Source organism: Arvicola amphibius, chromosome 7 (assembly GCF_903992535.2).
Source record: "Arvicola amphibius chromosome 7, mArvAmp1.2, whole genome shotgun sequence".
NCBI lineage: Eukaryota > Metazoa > Chordata > Mammalia > Rodentia > Cricetidae > Arvicola > Arvicola amphibius.
The window spans coordinates 67,630,407-67,655,721 of record NC_052053.1 but is presented as its reverse complement, the minus strand read 5'-3'; the positions used below and the strand labels follow the sequence as shown (position 1 = coordinate 67,655,721).

Here is a 25,315-nt window from a genome sequence, read left to right as displayed (position 1 = left end):
CATTTAACAATGTACTGCAAATTTCTAGTCCTTGAAAATTATTATTATCAATTGTTTAGGATAATAAGAAAACGCAGGTTAGTGGTTAATCACTTATTATAATTGAACTTGTAGTCACATTAGGTATGTTTTCAAGGTCAGACAGATATATTTTAAACAGACAGGTCATCTTCAAACACTTCAGAGTCTACAGAATATGGCATTTAATATGTTTTAATAACATAGTTTTTTTTTCTTTTTTATTAATGACAATGAGACATGTCTGCTCCTGGCAGCACCAATCTACTTCAGAGAAGATAATGGCCATCATGAGTGCATGGCCAGGGGGATGTGTGCCAGAGCCTCGGCTGCCGTGGCCCGTGTCTGCAGTTGCTGGGGTCCCCATGGCCCCAGAGATGGCAGGGCGGGCGCCAGATGTAGCTGCCCACTGGCCCAGCAGAAGTGGAACGGGGGAGGGGGCGGGAGGGTGAGAGCTTTTGCATTTTGCAGTGCTGTTTGGGGGGCAGGGTGGAGGAAGCAGAAAGCCGACGAGTCTGGGGGACCTCCGGGGTGAACCATGTTGAGTCCTGCCAACGGGGAGCAGATCCACCTGGTGAACTATATGGAGGATTACCTGGACTCCATCGAGTCACTGCCTTTCGACCTGCAGAAGAATGTCTTGCTGATGCGGGAGATCAAAGCCAAATACCAAGAGATCCTGAAGGAGCTGGATGATTACTATGAGAAGTTCAAGGGAGGCGGACGGCACCCAGAAGAGGCAGGTGCTGCACTGCATCCAGAGGGCCTTGATCCGCAGCCAGGAGCTAGGCGACGAGAAAATCCAAATCGTCAGTCAGATGGTGGAGTTGGTGGAGAACCGCACCAGGCAGGTGGACAGTCATGTGGAGCTCTTCGAAGCCCACCAGGACATCAGTGACAGCACTGGCAGCAGCAGCAACACTGGCCAGGACAAGTCGAAGAGTGAGACAATGGCTCAGGCAGACAAGCCGAATAACAAGCGGTCCCGGAGGCAGCAAAACAACGAGAATCGAGAGAAGGCATCTACTAATCACGACCATTATGACATCGCCTCAGGAACGCCCAAGGAGAAGAAAGCAAAACCCTCAAAGAAGAAACACTCCAAAGCCAAAGCAGAGCCTTTTTGTCCGGGCGGAGTCCCTGGGCTGCCTGGAATCCCTGATTCTGAGCCCTGAACTATCATCTGGACTGGTGAATTAATGCAGACCCTGGGGCAACCTGCCCTGGAAGAGAGCACAGACCCCCTCCCCCCAGCTCCCTCTGCAGGCTTGTCTTTGTTTCTCATGTCCCTGCCTCTCCCAAGCCTTCCCTAGTGTTTTCAGGTGTCCAGCTCCTGTACTAAGGCCATCCACCCAAAGGGGTCAGACTCTGGCCTCCAGGCAGGTCTGAGGATTCCTGCAAGGGAGTGTGGGCTTCTTTAGATTGTGACACAAGGAATAGGTCCTCCTCTGGCACTGGGGAGATCCAGCCAGTCTCAGTCACAGCAAAGATTGGTCTAGGACACCAAGCGCCTCCAGGCTCCTTTTGAAGGAAGAGATGGGCAGGCGCCAATGCAGGAGCTCCTCCAACAACATGAAAGGCAACATGCCATCACTACAACCCAGACATCCTGAAACAACAAGAATTGAACACCCTACCCCAGAAGATATAGAAGAAACCGACCTTAAACAGTACTTTATGAAAATAATAGAGGACCTTAAACAGGAGGTAAAAAACTGCCATAAAGAAATGGAGATAACAAACAAAAAGGTAGACAAAATAAATAAATCTCTCAAAGATACCCAAGAAAAACAAAAAAACAAGAAAAAGCAATCAAAAAGGTAAGGGAAACAGTACAAGACCTGATAAATGAAATGGAGGTAATGATGAAAACACAAGCTGAGGGAAGACTGGAAATGGAAACTCTGAGTAAACGAACAGAAACTTCAGAGACAAGTATTTCCAACCGAATACAAGAGATGGAAGAAAGAATCTCGGACTCTGAAGATACTATAGAGGAAATAAATTCACAGATTCAAGAACTAAACAAATCTAACAAATTCTTAACACAAAACATCCAGGAAATCTGGGACACCATGAAAAGACCAAACCTAAGAATAATTGGGGTAGAAGAATGAGAAGAATTACAACTCAAAGGCCCAGAAAACATATTCAACAAAATTATAGAAGAAAACTTCCCCAACCTAAAGAAGGATGTTCCTATGAAGGTACAAGAAGCCTACAGAACACCAAATAGACCCCACGCCATATAATAATCAAAACACAAAACATACAGAATAAAGAACAGATATTAAGAGCTGCAAAGGAAAAAGGTCAAGTAACATATAAAGGGAAACCTATCAGAATTACACCTGATTTCTCAATGGAAACCATGAAAGCCAGAAGAACTTGGATAGATGTGCTACAGAAACTAAGGGAACATGGATGCAAGCCTAGACTACTATACCCAGCAAAGCTTGCATTCACCATTGATGGAGAAAACAAGATATTCCAGGACAAAAACAGATTTAAACAATACGTAGCCACAAATCCAGCCTTGCAGAAAGTAATAGAAGGAAAATCACAAACCAAGGAGTCCAACAACGCCCACAATAACTCAGGCATCTAGTGACCCTTAACCAGCACAACTAGAAGAAGGTAAACACACAAACTCTACTACAAAAAAAAATAACCGGAGTTAACAACCACTGGTCATTAATATCACTTAATATCAATGGACTCAATTCACCTATAAAAAGGCACAGGCTAAGAGATTGGATACGAAAACAGGATCCAACATTCTGCTGTTTACAAGAAACACACCTCAACCACAAAGACAGACATCTACTCAGAGTAAAGGGTTGGGAAAAGGTTTATCAAGCAAATGGACCTAAGAAACAAGCGGGTGTGGCCATACTAATTTCCAATAAAGTTGACTTCAAACTAAAATCAATCAGAAGAGATGGAAAGGGACACTTTATACTCATAATAGGAAAAATCCATCAGAATGAAGTCTCAATCCTGAATATCTATACCCCTAATAAAAAAGCTCCCACTTATGTAAAAGAAACACTGCTAGAACTCAAGGCAGCCATCAAACCACACACATTAATAGTTGGAGACTTCAACACTCCTCTCTCACCAATGGACAGGTCAATCAGACAGAAGCCTAACAGAGAAATAAAAGACTTAATGGAGGTAATGAACCAAAGGGACTCAGCAAACATCTATAGAACACTCCACCCAAATAGGAAAGAATATACCTTCTTCTCTGCGGCTCATGGAACCTTTTCGAAAATTGACCATATACTTGGTAACAAAGCAAACTTCCACAGTTACAAAAAATTATTAGTAACCACCTGTGTCTTATCTGATCACCATGGATTAAAATTAGAAATCAACAACAATGCTACCCCCAGAAAGCCTACAAACTCATGGAAACTGAACAGTCAACTACTGAACCACACCTGGGTCAAGGAAGAAATAAAGAAAGAAATTAAAGTCTTTCTTGAATTTAACGAAAACAAAGGCACAACATACTCAAACCTATGGGACACAATGAAAGCAGTGCTAAGAGGAAAGTTCATAGCACTAAGTGCCCACTTAAAGAAAATGGAGAAAGCACTCATTGGTGACTTAACAGCACACCTGAAAGCTCTGGTAAAAAAAGAAGCAGACTCACCTAGAGGAAGTAGAAGACTGGAAATAATCAAACTGAGGGCAGAAATCAACCAAATAGAAACACAGAAAACAATCCAAAGAATCAATGAAACAAAAAGCTGGCTCTTAGAGAAAGTCAACAAGATTGACAAACCCTTAGCCAAACAAATCAAATGGCAGAGAGAGAACACGCAAATTAATAAGATTAGAAATGAAAAGGGGGACATAACCACAGACACAGAGGAAATTCAGAGAATCATTAGATCTTACTACAAAAGCCTGTATGACACAAAATTGGAAAATGAAAAAGACATGGACAGTTTTTTAAGATAAATACCATATACCAAAGTTAAACCAGGACCAGGTAAATGCTCCAAATAGTCCTGTTAGTCGCGAAGAATTAGAAACTGTTATCAGAAACCTCCCTACCAAAAAGAGCCCAGGACCAGATGGTTTCAATGCGGAATTCTACCAGAACTTCCAAGAAGACCTAATACCTATACTCCTTAAGGTATTTCATAATATAGAAACACAAGAGTCACTGCCATATTCTTTCTATGAAGCTACAGTTACCCTGATACCTAAACCACACAAAGACTCAACCAAGAAAGAGAATTACAGGCCAATCTCACTCATGAACATTGACGCAAAAATTCTCAATAAAATACTGGCAAACCGAATCCAAGAACACATTAGAAAAATTATCCATTACGATCAAGTAGGCTTCATCCCAGAGAGGCAGGGCTGGTTCAACATACGAAAATCTATCAATGTAATCCATCATATAAATAAACTGACGGAAAAAAAATATGGTCATCTCATTAGATGCTGACAAAGCATTTGACAAAATTCAGCACCGTTTTATGATAAAGGTCCTGGAGAGATTAGGGATACAAGGGTCATTCCTAAATATAATAAAGGCTATTTACAGCAAGCCAACAGCTAACATCAAATTAAACGGAGAGAAACTCAAGGCTATCCCACTAAATTCAGGAACACGACAAGGCTGTCCACTCTCTCCTTATCTCTTCAATATAGTGCTTGAATTTCTAGCAATAGCAATAAGACAACATAAGGGAATCAAGGGGATTCAATTTGGAAAGGAAGAAGTTAAACTTTCATTATTTGCAGATGATATGATAGTATACATAAGCGACCCCAAAAACTCTACCAAAGAACTCCTACAGCTGATAAACTCCTTCAGTAACATATCAGGCTACAAGATCAACTCCAAAAAATCAGTCGCCCTCCTATACACGAAGGATAAGGAAGCAGAGAGAGAAATCAGAGAAGTATCACCTTTCACAATAGCCACAAATAGCATAAGATATCTGGGAGTAACTCTAACCAAGGAAGTGAAGGATTTATTTGACAAGAACTTTAAGTCTTTGAAGAAAGAAATTGAAGAGGATACCAGAAAATGGAAGGATCTTCCCTGCTCGTGGATTGGGAGGATCAACATAGTAAAAATGGCAATTCTACCAAAAGCAATCTATAGATTCAATGCAATCCCCATCAAGGTCCCATTAAAATTCTTCACAGAGATTGAGAGGACAATGATCAACTTTATATGGAAAAACAAGAAACCCAGGATAGCCAAAAAAATCTTATACAATAAAGGTACTTCTGGAGGCATTACCATCCCTGACTTCAAACTCTATTACAGAGCTACAGTATTGAAAACAGCTTGGTATTGGCATAAAAACAGAGAAGTTGACCAATGGAATAGTATAGAAGACCCAGATCTTAAACCACAAACCTATGAACACCTGATTTTTGATAAAGGAGCCAAAAGTACACAATGGAAGAAAGAGGGCATCTTCAACAAATGGTGCTGGCATAACTGGATGTCAACCTGTAGAAGAATGAAAGTAGATCCATATCTATCACCATGCATAAAACTCAAGTCCAAATGGATTAAAGACCTCAATATTAATCTGAACACATTGAGCTTGATAGAGGAGAAAGTGGGAAGTACTCTACAACATATGGGGACAGGAGACCATTTCCTACGTATAACCCCAGTAGCACAGACATTAAGGGCAACATTGAATAAATGGGACCTCCTGAAGCTAGCAGCTTCTGTAAAGCAAAGGACATTGTCACTAAGGATCTACTTTCATTCTTCTACAGGTTGACATCCAGTTATGCCAGCACCATTTGTTGAAGATGCCCTCTTTCTTCCATTGTGTATTTTTAGCTCCCTTATCAAAAATCAGGTGTTCATAGGTGTATGGGTTAAGATCCAGGTTTTCTATTCGATTCCATTGGTCGACTTCTCTGGTTTTATGCCAATACCAAGCTGTTTTCAATACTGTAGCTGTGTAATAGAGTTTGAAGTCAGGGATGGTAATGCCTCCAGAAGTACCTTTATTGTATAAGATTTTTTTGGCTATCCTGGGTTTCTTGATTTTCCATATAAAGTTGATTATTGTCCTCTTAATATCTGTGAATAATTTTGATGGGACCTTGATGGGGATTGCATTGAATCTATAGATTGCCTTTGGTAGAATTGCCATTTTTACTATGTTGATCCTCCCAATCCAAGAGCAAGGGAGATCCTTCCATTTTCTGGTATCCTCTTCAATTTCTTTCTTCAACAACTTAAAGTTCTTGTCAAATAGATCTTTCACTTCCTTGGTTAGAGTTACTCCAAGATATTTTATGCTATTTGTGGCTATCGTGAAAGGTGATAGTTCTCTGATTTCCCTCTCTGCTTCCTTATCCTTCGTGTATAGGAGGGCGACTGATTTTTTGGAGTTGATCTTGTAGCCTGATATGTTACTGAAGGAGTTTATCAGCTGTAGGAGTTCTTTGGTGGAGTTTTTGGGGTCGCTTATGTATACTATCATATCATCTGCAAATAACGAAAGTTTACCTTCTTCCTTTCCAATTCGAATCCCCTTGATTCCCTTATGTTGTCTTATTGTTATTGCTAGAAATTCAAGCACTATATTGAAGAGATATGGTGAGAGTGGACAGCCTTGTCATGTTCCTGAATTTAGTGGGATAGCCTTGAGTTTCTCTCCGTTTAATTTGATATTAGCTGTTGGCTTGCTGTAAATAGCCTTTATTATATTTAGGAATGACCCTTGTATCCCTAATCTCTCTAAGACCTTCATCGTAAAGGGGTGTTAAATTTTGTCAAATGCTTTGTCAGCATCTAATGAGATGATCATATGGGTGTTTTTTCCTTCAGTTTATTTATATGATGGATTACATTGATAAATTTTCGTATGTTGAACTAGCCATGCATCTCTGTGATGAGGCCTACTTGATCGTAGTGGATAATTTTTCTAATGTGTTCTTGGATTCGGTTTGCCAGTATTTTATTGAGAATTTTTGCATCGATGTTCATGAGTGAGATTGGCCTGTAATTCTCTTTCTTGGTTGAGTCTTTGTGTGGTTTAGGTATCAGGGTAACTGTAGCTTCATAAAAGGAATTTAGCAATGACTCTTGTGTTCTTATATTATAAAATACCTTAAGGAGTATAGGTATTAGGTCTTCTTGGAAGTTCTGGTAGGATTCTTCATTAAAACCATCTGGTCCTGGGCTCTTTTTGGTAGGGAGATTTTTGATCACAGTTTCTAATTCTTTGCGAGTAACAGGACTATTTAGATCATTCAGCTGGTCCTGATTTAACTTTGGTATATGGTACTTATCAAAAAAAAATGTCCATTTCTTTTTCATTTTCCAATTTTGTGTCATACAGGCTTTTGTAGTAAGATCTAATGATTCTCTGAATTTCCTCTGTGTCTGTGGTTATGTCCCCCTTTTCATTTCTAATCTTATTAATTTGCTTGTTCCCTCTTTGCTGTTTGATTAGTTTGGCTAAGGGTTTGTCCATCTTGTTGATTTTCTCCCCGAACCAGCTTTTTGTTTCATTGATTCTTTGGATTGTTTTCTGTGTTTCTATTTTGTTGATTTCTGCCCTCAGTTTGATTATTTCCAGTCTTCTACTTCTCCTAGATGAGTCTGCTTTTTTTCTAGAGCTTTCAGGTGTGCTGTTAAGTCACCAATGAGTGCTTTCTCCATTTTCTTTAAGTGGGCACTTAGTGCTATGAACTTTCCTCTTAGCACTGCTTTCATTGTGTCCCATAGGTTTGAGTATGTTGTTTCTTTGTTTTCATTCATTTCAAGAAAGATTTTAATTTCTTTCTTTATTTCTTCCTTGACCCAGGTGTGGTTCAGTAGTTGACTGTTCAGTTTCCATGAGTTTGTAGGCTTTCTGTTGGTAGCATTGTTGTTAAATTCTAATTTTAATCCATGGTGATCAGATAAGACACAGGTGGTTACTAATATTTTTTTGTAACTGTTGAAGTTTGCTTTGTTGACGAGTATATGGTCAATTTTTGAGAAGGTTCCATGAGCCGCAGAGAAGAAGGTATATTCTTTCCTATTTGGGTGGAGTGTTCTATAGATGTTTGCTAAGTCCCTTTGGTTCATTACCTCCATTAAGTCTTTTATTTCTCTGTTAGGTTTCTGTCTGATTGACCTGTCCATTGGTGAGAGAGGAGTGTTGAAGTCTCCTACTATTAGTGTTTGTGGGTTTGATGGCTGCCTTGAGTTCTAGTAATGTTTCTTTTACATAAATGGGTGCTTTTATATTAGGGGCATAGATATTCAGGATTGAGACTTCATTCTGAAGAATTTTTCCTGTTATGAGTATAAAATGACCCTTTCCATCTCTTCTGATTGATTTTAGTTTGAAGTCAACTTTGTTAGAAATTAATATGGCCACACTTGCTTGTTTCTTAGGTCCATTTGCTTGATAAACCTTTCCCAAACCTTTACTCTGAGTAGATGTCTGTCTTTGTGGTTGAGGTGTGTTTCTTGTAAACAGCAGAATGTTGGATCCTGTTTTCATATCCAATCTCTTAGCCTTTGCCTTTTTATAGGTGAATTGAGTCCATTGACATTAAGTGATATTAATGACCAGTGTTTGTTAACTCAGGTCGTCTATTTTTTTTGGTAGTAGAGATTGTGTGTTTCCCTTCTTTGAGATGTGCTGGTGAAGGGTTGCTAGATGTCTGAGTGATTGTGGACCTTGTTGGACTCCTTGGTTTGTGATTTTCCTTCTATTACTTTCTGCAAGGCTGGATTTGTGGTTACATATTATTTTTTTAAAGATTTATTTATTTATTATTTATACAGTATTCTAAGTACACTGCCTACAGGCCAGAAGAGGGCGCCAGATCTCATTACGGATGGTTGTGAGCCACCATGTGGTTGCTGGGAATTGAACTCAGGACCTTTGGAAGAGCAGGTGGTGCTCTTAACCACTGACCCGTCTCTCCAGCCTACATATTGTTTAAATTTGTTTTTATCCTGGAATATTTTGTTTTCTCCATTTATAGTGAATGAAAGCTTGGCTGGGTATAGTAGTCTGGACTTGCATCCATGGTCTCTTAGTTTCGGCAGTACATCTATCCAGGACTTCCTGGCTTTCATGGTTTCCATAGAGAAGTCAGGTGTTAGTCTGATAGGTTTACCTTTATATGTTAGTTGACCTTTTTCCTTTGGAGCTCTTAATATCTGTTCTTTATTCTGTATGTCTTGTGTTTTGATTATTATATGGCTTGGGTATGCTTTCTTTTGATCCAGTCTGTTTGGTGTTCTGTAGGCTTCTTGTACCTTCATAGGAACATCCTTCTTTAGGTTGGGGAAATTTTCTTTTATAATTTTGTTGAATATGTTTTCTGGGCCTTTGAGTTGTAATTCTCCTCCTTCTTCTACCCCAATTATTCTTAGGTTTGGTCTTTTCATGGTGTCCCAGATTTCCTGGATGTTTTGTGTTAAGAATTTGTTAGATTTGTTTAGTTCTTGAATCTGTGAATTTATTTCCTCTATAGTATCTTCAGAGTCCGAGATTCTTTCTTCCATCTCTTGTATTCGGTTGGACTGACAATTGGAGCAGACTGAGAAGCCAATGATAATGGTACTGGGATTTGTCTCTACTGCATGTGCTGGCTTTTTGGAATCCTAGTCTACTTGGATGCACACCTTCCTAAGCCTGTATGGAGTGGGGGAGGACCTTGGACTTCCCACAGGGCAGGGTACCCTGCCCTCTCTTAGGACTGGAAGGGGACGGGGAGAGGGTGAGTGGAGGAGCGGGAGGGAAGTGGGAAGAGGAGAGGAAGTGGAAATTTTGAATCTTATTATTTATAAAGTAATAAAAAATATCAAAGAAAAAAATTTGTGTTTTCAGAAAAAAATAGACCAACGAAGACAACTGGCCCAGGTGATCCAGCCTCTCATAATGCCTCTGTTGCAGTTTTTTTAGAATTCTCAATCCAGAACAACTTCAAGCTGCTAGCTGAGATGGTCCAGCCTCACAAGCTATCTAGCCAAGACTTCAGATAAGCTCTACACTTTCCCATCATACAGAGATTAAACAAAAAATAATACAGCTAGCTCTGCTAGGACTTAACCATTATCCCAATTTTCCCAGGGTCCCCTAAAGATGTTGTCACCACAAGACAACAGGAAGTAGTCTAGAGAACATGATACCCATAGTCCCAAGAGGTGGGGGTGATTGGTTTTTAGTCATTCAGTGGGTTATGGATGCTTGTCATCATTTAGGAGTTGGTTACAAATTGTTATTGGTCATGGTTAGGAAAAAAGCTGAACAAAGGAGATTAGATTCAGGGATCTCTTTCTGAAGAGAAAAGGGGGAGATATAGTATAGAAATGAAGGAATAAAAGGGTGAATTGTTGAGTATATTTTTCAACCATCAGTAGTCTCAAGTATTTTACATTGGTATGGATTTTGTGTATTTTTATAAATTTGAAGTACTTTTTGTTATAGTGTATATGTTTCTACTCTTGTTTAAGGTAGTGTACCTATGTAGCTCATTTTAAAATGTAATGAAAAGTTTTAGTCCTTGAATGTTATTTAGGCTAATAAAGAAAGATGGGTCATCAGTAACAATCAAACTTATAGTCATGTTTGGTATGTTTTCATGGTCAAACAGATATGTTTTAAATAGATAGTGTCCAAACACTTTAGGAATCTACAGAATATGGTATTTAAGATGTTTTTCAATGCAGTGAGAGACACATGTACTCCTGACAGTTCCAATTTACTTCACAAAAGGGTGATGGACATAGAAAAATCTCCATAGGAGTTTGCTTTTGACATGGGAAAGCTACCATTTGGAAAATTAACTGAACTTGCTTTGACTGCTGCCAGTATAATATACAAATTTGATGAGAAGGGAGCTGCCAAACTTTGCCAAGACAAAGTAGCACAGTCCTTCAAAATTCCTGTTTCACAAAATTGTATAACAGATATTCTAGGCCTGTGGGCCAAAGATGTATGCCCCAAAGTTACAGATGAACCTTGGGTGATTGTCTAGGCAGTCAGATACCTCTTCATTTCTATAGTTTTGGAAGTTGTTTACTCTGGACTTCCTGTTTACTCAGGTAATGTTACATCCTTTTTAGGTCTCTGAAGGAGTTGAAGATGAAATAATTATAGTTAAATTTTCCTTGCACCAAATTCAGAAAAAAATTACATAAGTGATACAAAGTTTATAAGTTTGAGAAACTAACAATTTAAGTTGTTTAAGATGTTTTAAGGTTGAGAAAATATTTTTTATGATGGCAATAAAAGTTTTGATAAAAAGTGTGTTAGGTATAAAACTTTGGATTCACCAAGATAGGATAGATAATACAGTACTTTCTCCGAATTTGCCAAATACAAATGGACTGGATATTGTAAGTTTAATTCTTACTTGATAATTGTTCTTGTTTTATATAGTTTTATTGTGTTAGAGTTAAAACCTTTCCTTTTTATTTAGACAAAAGGTAAGATGTTGTGGGATATTTGTACGTTGTGTGAAGATATGTGGCTGTGATTGGTATAATAAAAAGCTAAATGGCAAATAGCTAGGCAGGAGAGACAGATGGGACTTCTGGGTTGAGGGAGGAAGAGGAGATAATTGGAGTGTGCAAGAGATGCCAGCCAGATGTGGAACTAGTCAGACACACAGAATGGGATAGAGGTAAAAGCCATGTTGTAGAACATAGGTTAATAAAAATATGGGTTAGCTTAAATCATAATGGCTAGCTAAAAACAAGCCTAAGGTAAAGGCCCAACTTTCATAATTAATAAGAAGTCTATGTGTTATTTGAAATCTGGCTGGTGGGACAAAGAAAGTCTCATTATAGTGAGCCATTCCAATTAAGTGTTTTCCTTTGTAAGAGGTGTCTCTTTGTGGTGATAGAAACCTTAACTAAGACAGAAATTGGTATGGGGAGTGGTGTGCTGCTGTGATAGGCCTGACCGTGCTTTTGTTGGAAGGAATATGGACCTTGGGAATATAGATTAGAAAAGCAGTTGAATGCTTGAAATGAAACTCAATTGGCTACTTAGTAGGAGCATGAAAGATGGTGGTGCTGAGTATGATTTGGACTGTGGGTGCCACGATCAAAAGATTTCAGAGGAGAAGATTTTTAGTATGTTGCCTAGAGATCCTTCTTGTGATATTTAGGTGAAGAGTATGTCTGCTTTTGTCATTGTCTGAAAAGTCTGCCTGAGGCCAAAGTGAAGAGTTTTGGATTAATTCCCTTGGTGGAACAAATCTCAAAACAGCCTACTACAGACTCTGATGAATGGTGACTCTAATGAATATTTAAAGAAAAGAGGCAAGGTGAGCTGTGTAAATTACAAAATGTATAATTTGAGGAGAAAAGGAGCACGAGGAAGTAGAACAGAGCCAAGTCCTGTGTTCAAGGAGATAAACAGATTAAGAAATAGAATAAAGGGAGTGGTGACCTCAGGACAAGGTCCCACCCGGCTAAGTTTCTAAATTGTGAACAGGAAATTAAGGAAAAGCTTAGAGTTTGGTGTGGTGGTGCACACCTTTAATTCCAGCACTCTAGAGGCAGGTGGATCTGTGAGTTTGAGGTGTGCTTGATCTACAGAGCAATTTCCAGGACAACCAAACTTAGGCAGTGAAGGTAACCATGGAAAACAGAAAGCTGGTGAAAATGTAACTAAACAAAGGGGCTATGTTTCAGTCCCAGCAAGCAGTAGAACTTGGCACCTTCAGCCACATGGTTCTGGTTTTAGAGTTTAGAATAGTAGAAAGGGGTTCTGGAATTTGCCTCCATGACTAAGGAAAGCCAATGAGGCCAGACGTGTGTCGGAGTTGTCCCCAAATGGAGGCCTAGTGAGGTCGTTGCATGAAGCTGTGAAGTTGAAGCCTGGGTTGCTTTGGAGACCCCCCAAATTTTTGGAGATGCCAGAGCTGTGGGATGCCTACTGGGGAGAGCTGCTGATCGAAAGTAGAACCAGCCCAAGAGAAAGAAGTATGTTACAGTCAACAAATCTGACAGGAGTTGGAGATCTGAAGAGTGCTTTGACATCAAACATGAAGAGGCAGAGTTTAAAGTTTGTCTTGCTGGTTTTCAGCTTTGCTTTGGTTCAACTGTTTAATATAATGTACATCTAACAAAATAATATACTAAATTCTTTACCAGAGTCTATGACCTATTTAGTTAAGGGCTCCTGGTTCAGTCCATAGTATCAGAGATAATTTCAGTCTTTTAGAGTAAGCCTTAAACCCATTCAGAAATGTTTGGTTACTCCCATAGCAATCATGGCACAGCTATCAGTAAGCAGCACTCCTCTATGGCTTTTGCATCAGCTCCTGCCTCCCGGGTTTGGCCCTGTTTGAGTTCCTGTCCTGACTGCCTTCAGTGATGGGCTCCGTGTGGCAGTGCAACACAAACACATCCTTTCCTCGCCAGCTTGCTTTGGTCTTGGTGTTTCATCACAGCAGCAGCAGCCCTAACTAAGACACACAGTGCCCCAGATTACCTGGCTGTTTTGTGCCTGGAATTTTTTTTTTGAGTTAACATTTTATTTAACTGAAGCATCCATTTCTTCTACCATGTCTTCAGTGCCTGAGATTTTTGTTCCATCTCTTGTATTCTGTTTTAGAGGCTCCCTTCTGAGGCTCCTGATTGAGTTCCTAATTTTTTTATTTCCAAGTTTTATCTTAGATTGGGCTTTTTTTTAGTGATTCAATTTCCACTTTATATCTTAAACAATCTTTTTTCATTTCATTTCACTGCTTGTTTCTGTTTTCATAGATTTCATTCGTAGATTCATGTCTTCTTAAGGTCCCTGAGCATATTCATAATGACTATTTGAAGCTGTTTTGTGTTTTAGCAATGCTGCATTTCTCAGGGTCTACTGTAGTAGGGTTGCTGGGCTCTAATGGAGACTTACTGTCTTGGCTATTATTGATGGTGTTTTTACACTGGAGTTTAGGCTTCTAGGTTTCGGATGATTGTAATTCTAGGGGTCCCAGTAGAACTATTTTCTAGATATTGGGACAAAGGGCTAAGAGGGTCCAAAGTAGGGAGGGAAGCTGAGTCTAACAGGAGGACTGGTGGAGCCCACGGGGAATGGAGGAAGGGAGGGAAGATGGGTCTCTAGAGGGGGTCTGCTACAGGGTTGGGATGAGGCTGGGGAAATTGGAGTTGAACTATGGGAAGGAGAGTGAAAGTGAGGATAGACTCACTGATTCTAAGGAGAAAGTGTCTGGGGTATTAATGCCTGAGACACACGAGTGGTATGAGGAAGGCTGTGGGAGAAGATCTGCTTAGTTCCCTGGGAACTGGGGTGGAAAGGAAGGAAAGGCCCCAGGAGGTTGTCTGCTACAAAGCTGGTGATAAGACTAGGCAAGTGGAGGGTGGCAAGGAGGCTGAAGATCACCTACCTGTTTCCCTGACTGGTGTGGACAGTGGGTGTCAGGGGGAGAACATCTTTTAAGGTGCATGCATTTTCTTTACCTCTCAATTGTTTCATAAAGCCATTGTCTCTCTGCTCTGGTCTATTCTGTTCTATACTTTGGATCATTGGGGAGGGCGGTATGTTTCCCAATTTTGGAAAGATTGCTACAATTGCCTCCTTAAAATGCTTTTTTCCTTCTCCTTCTGGAACTCAGGCTATCTTCGTGTTAGACCTTTGTCCATGCACCCTTTCTCATTTCCAACCTTCTCAATCTCCTGCATTGTTTTCCTGTTCTTCATTTTCGGTATTTTTTTTGATCCAGTTTGTATTTCACAAAGTCTTCCTTCCCTGTGTTAATTCTAATCCTAATTCTTGCCATTTGTAGAATGGCATGCGTCAGGCCTAGAACTCCACATGGAGAGTTAACTATGCTGTTGAGCCACGTCTGGAGGCTCTGCCGTACTGACTTGCTTTGCTGGCTCTTCTTCCTGTTGTTTTGTCTCCTTGTCTGTCTTGTTCTTGGGATTGTGGGACAGATGTGTTCAGAATAAACTGCTCTGAGTATTTGAGTCCATGGTAATGTGGTGATTCCCAGAGATAATTTTCTTTCACTTTGGGTGGGTTCCTGTGGCAATCATAGCGTGAATGTGATTCTGAATCAGACATCAAGGATTGCCAGGGAACTGCACAGCCTGCCCTGAGCAGCGGTCCTGGAGGGTGGCCTCTTCGCCTTCAGTCCTCTGATGGAGGACTGTTGAGTTTCCTGCCCAAGGCAGGTTCCAGGGCCTTTCTCTTTATGGTCCTGGATTCCATATTTTCTCCGGTTAGCCAGGAAGATAGTTTCAATTGCCATTGCTCCCATTCTCAGTCGACATCCAGAGTCATCAAGGATCTTTGGGGGGGGGGCATCTGGGGGTTACAGCTTACATCTGTGATGTCTGTATTCCTTGCCTTTGGTCCTATAGAGATCCACTGCTTTGCTATGCCTTCTATTTCACCAAACAGAATTTAAAAATAAATTTCCAGATTTCCTGTTCTTCAATAGGAAAGGCTCATCTTTCCTGTGTGCCCTTAACAGAAGCCAACATCTGGCATCTTTATAAAAACTACATTTTTCTGTGAACTTATGATTCATTGTAACAAGCCCGATTTATGTATGTTGTGAGTGCAGTTAGATGTACAATTTTTTTAGTAACTTGTTTTTCTTTGATAATGTCTTTAAATTGTTTTTGTTACTTTTAAACATTTGAGCATCGTTGTCTTTTTGAATGCTTTTCCATGTTCTTTTGGGTTTTCCTTGATTTTCCACCAGGATGGCTGCATAGACCCTGCTGAGCAACTGAACTAAACCTTTTCCTAGGAAAGTACACTTTCCAGGGACATCCAGTTCAAGACTGCTTTCAGACTTCTGCCCACATTGCTCCAGGGTGGTTTCTGTCTTAGAACATGTCTGGTCCCTGTTGCTGTCCTAACTTCCTCATTTCTTTGGGCCCTTTGCTTCTCTTGCTGATCCTCCTATTGCTCCACATACTTGTGAAGAGCATTTCTGTCACAGACCACACTTCCGGCTCCATCTACTCAGTCTGTACCTCTCCTGTTCCATGAAGGAAAAGTCGTAAACACCTCCGCTCTTCCAATTCCTCAGCCAGCTCCACCAAGCTTTGTGGAGCACCTGTTTGTGTTTCATTGTTCTCATCCAACCCCACTTGAGCCCGTGTCCAGGAGCACGTTCATGGTGTTACATGTGAACGTCCATTTGACACTCGGACGGATGCTTGGTACCTGATGTCCCTGTAGTGATTTGTGGTACAACAGCCCCCACATGCTTTATTTTCTTGCTTTTCACTTTGCTGGAAATGGTCTACCATGGAAATTGTTTCCTTCAAGGTCAAGTTCATTTCCTTCATTGTGTTTTTCTGATGGCCACCACTTGAACTAAGTGGTAGTTAATCTTGGTTGTGAAATTGGCCAGTCTAGAGGGCCTGATCATTGTTCAACCACTGGTCTAGATAACAAATGTGCTAAATGCTTTTTGAAAATTAACAAAATAAAATATGAGATAAACCAAAAGCTAGCACATTGGAATTGGACAAAACAAAGAAAGGAGACGAGCCCAAGAGCAGGTACAAGAAATAGAAACCCACTTGTTTACACACTCATTAATCACATCAAAACACTAAACTGGAAGCCACGACACATCCACAGAGGACCTGATGCAGACATTTGTAGGCTCTGTGCTTCTGCCTCAGACTCTGAGTTCATGTGCATTGATTGTGTTGATTAAGAGAGTCTTGTTTTCTTGGTGTCCTCTGTCCCCTCTGGCTCTTACACACTTTCTGCCTCCCCTTTGCAGGCTTCCCTGAGCCCTGAGGAAAGGGATTTGATAGAGACATCCCATTTAGGGCCTAGTACTCCAAAGTATCTTACTCTTTGTGTCTGGCTGTGGGTCCCTGTATTTGGTCCCATCTGCTGCAAGAGGAAGCTTCTCTGATGGTGTCTTAACAAGGCACTGATCTTTGAGTATAGCAGATTGTCATTAGGAGTCATTTTACTGCTTTTTCCTTTTCTTTTATCCCTTTTTTTTCTTTTTTCCATTTTTTAGAATAGCAGCATTTAGTCCCTGGGCTAGCTGGTCTCAAATTCTTAGTCATCCAAGCAGTGTTGTGTATGGGTTTCATATAGTGGAGTGGGCCTAAAGTCAAATCAGACACTGATTACTTCACAAACTTGGTGTCACCATTGCCTTAGCATATCTTGCATGCCGGACCTAATTATAGATTAAAGGTTTGAAGAAGGGTTGGTGTTTATGTTTCTCTTATGGTAGTGTGTGAGTCCCTTCCTGTACCAAAAATGCTGGGATGCAGGGGTGAAGGCTCTATGTAAGCACCAGCTCAACTTCTCCATTTTACATGATGCGTTGTATATTTAGGTATTGTGTTCAGCAATGGAGCCTTGCTGTCAGTTTGCAGAGAGCAAACTATAGTCTTGGCAACAGCCTGGTGTTTTTTTTTTGGGGGGGGGGGCTCTTAGCCAACAGCCCAATTAGATATAACCCAATACCAGTACTGAAGGCTTCATTTGGAGACAAAAGATGACTAACTGGGACTCTGTCTCCTCCATTATTTGGAAATTTCATTTAGATCTGCCTTCATATATGTATATAGTTTAAGAAACTTCTACAACTGTATTAAGTTTCCATATTAACCCCCAAATGGACTTTAATTTTAGCTCTCTCTCCCCTTATTTCCCCCTTAGTGCCCCTTCCCTTCCCCCTCCTTACTTGATCTTTCCATTCTATCTCCCCATCCATCCATAATGATCCATTCTATTTCTCTTTTGTAGTAAGATCTGTCCCCCTAGTCCCTTACTCTAACTCTAACCTCTATGGTTCTACAGATTGTAGCTTGGTTATCAAGGAATTAATACCTAATATCCACATGCAAGTAAATACATACCATTTGTCTTCCTGGGTCCTGGTTACATCCACTCAGGATGAGTTTTTTCTAGTTCCATCCATTTACCTGGCAGTTTTATTATTTTGTTCATTTTAATGACTGAAAGAAAGAAAATTTTCTTTAAAGAAAATTTAACACATTTTCTTCATCCATACTTCTGTTGAATGACATCTAGGTTGTTTCCAGTTTCTGGCGATTATTAATAGAACAACAATAAACATTATTGAGCAAGTGTCTCTGTTGTAGAATGAAACATCCTTCGTCCAAGAGTGGTATAGCTGAATTTTGAGGTAGACTGAGTTCCATCTTCCTGAGGAACTGCTGCACTTATTTCCACAGTGGTTGTATAAGTTTGCATTTCCATCTGCAATGGATAACTGTACCCCTTATTCCACAGCCTTGCCAGCATGAACTGTCATTTGTTTTATTGATATTAGCCATTCTGACAGATATAGGACGAAATTTCAAAGTAGTTTGATGTGCATTTCCCTGATGGTCAAGAATGTTGAACATTTTGTTAAGTGTTTCTCAGCCATTTAAGTTTCCTCTTTTGAAATATTTTGTTTAGATCTATAGCCTATTTTTTTAATGGGGTCACTTGTTTTCTTGATATCTAGTGTTTTCAGTACTTTGCATATTTTATATATCATCCCTTTATTAGATATGCAGTTGGTAAAACTCTTTTCCAATTCTTCAGCCTGTCACTTTGTCCACACGATGTTGTCCTTTGTCATACAAAAGATATTCAGTTTCATGAGGTCCCATTTATTGATTTTAGTGCCTGTGCTAATGGTATTCTGTTCAGAAAGTATTTTCCAGTACCGATGAGTTCAAGGCTGTTCCCCACTTTCTCTTCTATCAGGTTCAGTGTATCTGGTTTTATGCTGAAGTGTTTGATCCTTTTCAAGTTTTGTTTTGTGTGGGGAGATAAATATGATCCTATTTGGATTACTGTATATGCACACATCCAGTTGAAGATGGATCTTCAACCAGTTATTGAAGATGCCATCCTTTTTCCCAGTATGCATTTCTGGCCCATTTATCAAAAATCAGGTGTCCATAGGTATGTGGATTTCTGTCTGGGTTTTTGGTTTGATTCCACTGATCAATGCGTCTGTTTTTAATGCCAGTGCCATGTTGTTTTCATTACTCTAGCTCTGTAGCACAATTTGAAATTGGGATTATTGCGCTCCGAACAATTGCTTTTGTTTTTTATTATTGTTTTAGCTGTCCTTTTAATTTCAATTGCTGTAAAGAATTATCTTGGAATTTTGATGGGGAGTGAATGGAATCTGTAGATTGTTTTTGGTAGGATGATTATTTTACTATATTAATCCTACTGATCTATTATAAAGATCTTTCCATCTTCTGTTATCTTCTTCAATTTCTTTCTTTAATGTCTTAAAGTTTTTATCATGTGAAACTTTTATTGGGTAGAGTTATTCCAAGATACTTTTGAGGCAAATTTGGAAGGTATTATTTTTCTAATTTCTTTCTCAGTCTGTTTGCCATTTAGACTCTAGTGCCTCAGTCTGCAGACTGAGAGAGGGGTCTGCTGGGTCCCAGGAAGGTGGCAGGAGGCTTTGTTTTCAGTGTGGGTAGGAGTGTGTCCTGTTTGTTATCACAGCTGGAAACAGATGTTTCTGATGAGAAGCTGCCTGTGAGGAGGCTGTTGGTGGGAGTGAGCTGACAGGGATGATTTATGGCTTGTGGCTTTGATGGAGGGAATGGTGTCAACCCATTGGTCTGAAGGGGTTCAAGGGACCACAAGCCTGTCACATGGTGTCAGTGGATAGATTTCTGCAATGTGGTCTAAACTGAAACTCCTGAAACAAGGGAGGGGAGGCATGGGGAGAATGGGAGGCATGTCCTGGGTACAAGTGTATGAGCTCTCATGACAGGGCTAGGTCTGTGTTCCTTGAACCTTGGCTCTTTATGTTGGACCAGAACCACGAGCATCACTGTGTGCTTTTCATTAGGCCTCCTAGTTTGAGAAAAGTTGCAATGAACCAAACAACATAGACTCTCAGGAGAGGTCATGGGACTTGGGCTTTGGGTTTTGGCAACCCACATTCCCTCTCGCACCTAGTAGCATGTAGATGGGCTCTGTTGAGGCACAAAACCAGAAAGGAAACTGGGAACCATTGCACCATGGCTTGGGGACAGTGGGAGTGGTGACTGCTATTATTTAAATGGCCTATACGCTAGAAGGTTGAACTGGGTAGTCTCGGGGCAGCTCTGAAGCCAGTGCATCCTTCCCTTAATGTCACTAGTTTGTTCATTCATTGTGTCATTTATTCATTCATCCATCTCTCTGGTTTTCCTGAGTTTGGATGTATACCCTTTGCCCTCTGGGCCATAGAGCCAGAGTAGGAAGCAGATAGACAGATGAGAGAAGGGGCAGTGTCAGAGGTGATGTCAGGGGATAAAGAGATCGCTGACACATTGTAAAGGGAGGTGGTGTGGGTGTTGATTCTTAAAGTGTGGGGGCCTTATGGGGTAAACAGGACCTGTAATTTAAAAGTTACTCAGGTCCCTAGGCCACTGGGCTGAAGGATTTAATTTCTGTCTCTGCAGTGAGTCACCTTAACAGATTTGAAAGGACCATGTTAACCTATGGGGGCATGTACAGATCAGGAGTCTAGGAGACAATGGCCTAAGGCTGGTGTCCTCCATGGGCAGCCTGTGGGAGAGTGGACAATGCTCTGGGGAGAGCAAGGTCTTGGGGTGGAAGTCTCTGGAGTCTTGTTGGATGGTTTGGCAGCTGATTGTTGCTGCTGGATCACAGAGAAGAAAAGAATACTCTCATAGAATCAAGTGGAGAAGAGATTTGGCATGCCTGTGGTAGGAATGGGGGAAGGTGTACTTGTGAGTTTAAACCCATAAACATTTTAGGAGCATCACAGATCTCCCTGTCAAGAGTGTATGTTAAATACTTGTTGAAATCTGGGATCAGAATAGAATGCTCACAGGGAGAGTGGGGTAAAAGCTCAGCTGAACTTAGGGCAGTCAGTTGGTTTCATAGAACTGGGGATAGCACAATGCTCACCATGGGATTATGGATGCTTGGGAAGAATTAGGGCTATATGGGCTATGTGTACCCCAAGAGCAGGTAGAGGGAAATCTGGGGTTGGGTTATATCTTAGTTCAGGTTCCTATTGCTGTGATGAAACACTGTGACCAAAAGCAAATTGGGAAAGAAAGGGTTTATTTGGCTTTTACTTCCACATTGTAACCCATTAATGAAGGGAGCCAGGACAGGAACTCAAGCAGGGCAGGAACCTGGAGGCAGGAGCTGATTGATGCAGAGGCCATGGAGGATGCTGCTTACTGACTTGCCTCACATGGCTTGTTCAGCCTGCTTTCTTCTAGAACCCACAACTACCAGCCCAAGGATAGTACCATTCACAGTAGGCTGGGTCCTTTCACATCAGTCACTAATTAAGAAAATTCCTTATAGGACTGCCTATAGCCTGATCTTATGGAGACATTTTTAAAAAAAAAAAAAAACTGAGGTCCCCTTTTCTCTGATGACTTTAACTTGTGTCAAAAGTGCATAAAAAGATTCAGGACAGAGGCAAAGTCAATGTCCCGAGTTCTAATAATGACCTGCCATCATGACATTCACAGGAAGCTGATGGCCTTGGAGGACATGAGTTTGCAGCTATCTGTGTAGACTGAAGAAAACAAGTGGAATCTACTGAGATGATGAAGAGGGACAGAGAAGAGAAAGAGGACTACTGTGGGTAGTCACAGGAGCCTGAATACCTAGAAGGCTGGGATAGGACAATGGGGAGGAGGGAGCCAGGAAGGGGGGAGAGAGAGAGAGAGAGAGAGAGAGAGAGAGAGAGAGAGAGAGAGAGAGAGAGAGAGAGAGAGAGAGTTGTAGGTCCCCATTCATCTCTGGTGCTATATTCCATGGTCTGTGGCTTCTTGGTCCATCCTCATAACCAACACCAAAGCCTCTGGCTTTGATATCACATCATGTGGTACCCTGTCTCCTACAGTCTGCCATGAAGACTCTTGTGATCACACTCATGGCCACTTGGAACCCTCACCTCAAGGTCCTTTAGTCAATCACATCTGGGTTTTGTCTACAGTAGGTCTCAGGTTCATAACTTCAAGATCTAGGATAAGAATATCTCTGAGGGCCATGATTAAAGCACATACAGGTACCCCACTTTTGATGGTTTGAGCAGGAAACATGAAGTTGACACCAAGGCCAACATGTGGAATGTGAGACCACAGTACATTGTGATGTGACCTGTGTGTACGGGTGCCAAAGGAGCCAGTGAGAGGAACAGCCAGAATGGTCATAGGAAGAAATTGTCCCATAAAGCACCCTTGCTCCTGCTCCTCCCATGGCAGAGACTAGGGTAAGGGGGTGGTGGTGGGAGCATCTGGCTGAATTGTGATATTTCCCATCATCTTATATCATCATCTGTTAATGTAAGAAATGAGTCAAGATATCTTCTCAGAGGAGACTCTAAAAGCCAGAAAAGTCTGTAACAGATCTCTAAGAGATCACAGATGCCATTCCAGACTACTATACCCAGTAAAACTGTCAATTACTATAGATGGAGAAAACAAGATATTTCATGAAAAATCAAAACTTAGTCAGTATGTATTCACAAATCCAGCTCTACGGAAGTTACTAAATGGAAAACTCCAACCCAAGGAAGTTAGATACATCCATGAAAACCCAAGCAACAGATAATCCCATACCAGCAAAACTCAAAGAAACACACACACACACACACACACACACACACACACACACACACACACACACACACAACCCCCCAATTACTAGCACTACCACAACCACCACCACCAACAACAAAACAACACCAACAAAAATAACAAGAATTAACAATCACTGGTCATTAATATTTCTCAGTACCAAAGGACTCAGTTCACCAATATAAAGACACAGGCTAACAGAATTGGCACAAGACAGAATCCATCTTTCTGCTGCATACAAGAAACACACCTCAAATCAAAGGCAGACATATTACATCAGAGTAAAAAGATTTTCCAATCAAATGGACCTAAGAAGCAAGCTGGTATAGATATCCTAATATCTAACAAAATAAGCTTCAAACCAAAATTAATCAAAAGAGATGGAGAAGAATGTTTCATATTAATCAAAGGGCAAATCCACCAAGATAATGTCTCAATTCAGAACCATGGTATCTCAAATACCAGGGCACCTACATTTGTAGAAGAAACATTACTGATGCTTAAATCACATATCAAACTCTACACATTAATAGTGGGAGACTTCACCATTCTTCTCTCATCATTGGACAGGTCATCCAGATGGAAACTAAACAGAGAAATATCAGAACTAACAGATGTTATGGCTCAAATGGAACTAACTAACTAACTAACTAACTAACTAACTAACCTATCTACAGAAAGTTTTATCCTAACAAAAGAATATACCATCTTCTCAGCACCTCATCAAACCTTCTCCAAAACTGACCACATACTTGGACACAAAGCAAGTCTTAACACATACAAAAAATTGGAATAACCCCCTGTTATCTTTTTTTAAAAATTAATTTACTTCTTTTACATCCTGACCAAAGCTTCTTCTCCTCTTCTTCCCTCCTCTTCTCTCACTCTGTAGTTTGGGTTGTTGTTTGACTCCAACTTTAATCCATGATAATCTGGATTAAAGATCCATGCAAAGACTCAGCAATAAAGAGAATTACAGACCAATTTCCCCCATGAACATTGGTGCAAAAATACTCAATACTGGCAAACCAAAATCAAGAACACATCAAAAATATCATCCCCCATTATCAAGTAGGCTTCATCCAAAAGATATAGGAATGCTTCAATATAAGAAAATCTAACAATGTAATCTACCATATAAACAAACTGAAAGAAAAACCCTACATGATCATCTCATTAGATGCTGAAAGTGTCTTTGATAAAATCCAACACCCCTTTATGATATAAGTCTTAGAGAGATCAGGGATATAAGGAACATACCTAAATATAATAAAAGTAATATACAGCAAGTTAACAACCAACATCAAATTAAATGGAGAGAAACTCAAAGCAATTTCACTAAAATCAGGAAGAAGATAAGTCTGTCCACTCTCCCCATATCTAGTCACTATAGTACCCAAAGTTCTAGCTAGAGCAATAAGCAACAAAAGGAGATCAAGGGGATACAAATTGGAAAAGAAGAAGCCAAAGTATCACTATTTGCAGATGACATGATAGTATATATAAGTGACCCCAAAAATTCTATCAGGGAACTCCTGCAGCTAATACACCCTTAGCTAAGTAGCTGTATAAAAATTATCTAAAAAAATCAGTAACTCTCTTATATACAAGTTATAAAAGGGCTGAGAAAGAAATCAAGGAAACAAATACCTTTCACAATATCCACAAACAATATAAACTATCCTGGGGGTAATTCTAACAAACCAAGTGAAAGATCTGTATGACAAGAAATTCAAGCCTTTGAAGAAAGAAATTAGAGAAAGTATCAGAAGATGGAAAGATCTCCTATGCTCAAGGATTGGTAGGATTCACATAGTAAAAATGTCCATCTTACAAAAAGCAATCTACAGATTTATAATATCCCCATCAAAATTCCAACACAATTCTTTACAGACATTGAAAGAACAATACTCAGCTTCATACAGAAAAACAAAAATAAAAAAGCCAGGATAGCTAAAACAATCCTGTACAATAAAAGAACCATCCCTCATTTTAAGCTCTACTATAGAGTTATACTAATAACATAATGGTATTGGCATAAAAACATACACATTGATGAATGGAATTGAATTGAAAACCCAGACATAAATCCATATACTTATGGACAACTGATTATTGACAAAGAAGCCAAAACTATACAACAGAGAAAAGAAAGCATATTCAACAAATGGTGCTGGCATAATTGAATGTTGGCATTTAGAAGAATGTAAATAAATCCATATCTATCACCCTGAACAAAACTCAAGTCCAAATGAATCAAAGACCTCAATATAAATCCTGTTAAACTGAACCTGATAGAAGAGAAAGTGGGGAATAGCCTTGAACACATTGGCATAGCAGACAATTTTCTGAATAGAATACCAGTATAGCACAGACACTGAGATAAACAATTAATAATAGGACCTCATGAAACTGAAAAGCTTCTGTAAGCCAAAGGATACTGTCAATAGGATAAAATGTGTAGGGGGCGAGGTCAATTAATAAATAACCAGACCAGCTCTATTCAAAAGATTTTAATAATTGAGGGAAAACTTATACGACCAAAGATCCCGTGAACGCCAGGAGCGCAGGAAACCAAAGAGGAGGAGCCAAGCACATCTGGATGTTTTTATAGGCTATGTGTAGCCCCGGGGGTGGGGGGGGACACACCTTATACAGCACGCAATTGGCTGAAGTCCCCCATCAGAAATGGTAATTTACAGAATGGGAAAA

At 40.2% G+C, this 25,315-nt stretch overlaps 1 protein-coding gene and 2 gene segments (V, D, J or C); 1 reads left to right on the top strand and 2 right to left on the bottom strand.

Annotated features, from left to right (window-relative positions):
* The window catches only part of LOC119819860, a 719,441-nt gene that overhangs the window by 22,194 nt on the left and 671,932 nt on the right, over positions 1-25,315 (bottom strand).
* LOC121677273 overlaps positions 1-25,315 on the bottom strand; it is a 160,450-nt gene that overhangs the window by 109,083 nt on the left and 26,052 nt on the right.
* LOC119818753 (inhibitor of growth protein 1-like) lies at positions 557-1,193 on the top strand. The gene is given in 2 exon segments (XM_038336513.1): positions 557-729; positions 731-1,193. Coding segments are annotated over 2 exon segments (636 nt in total).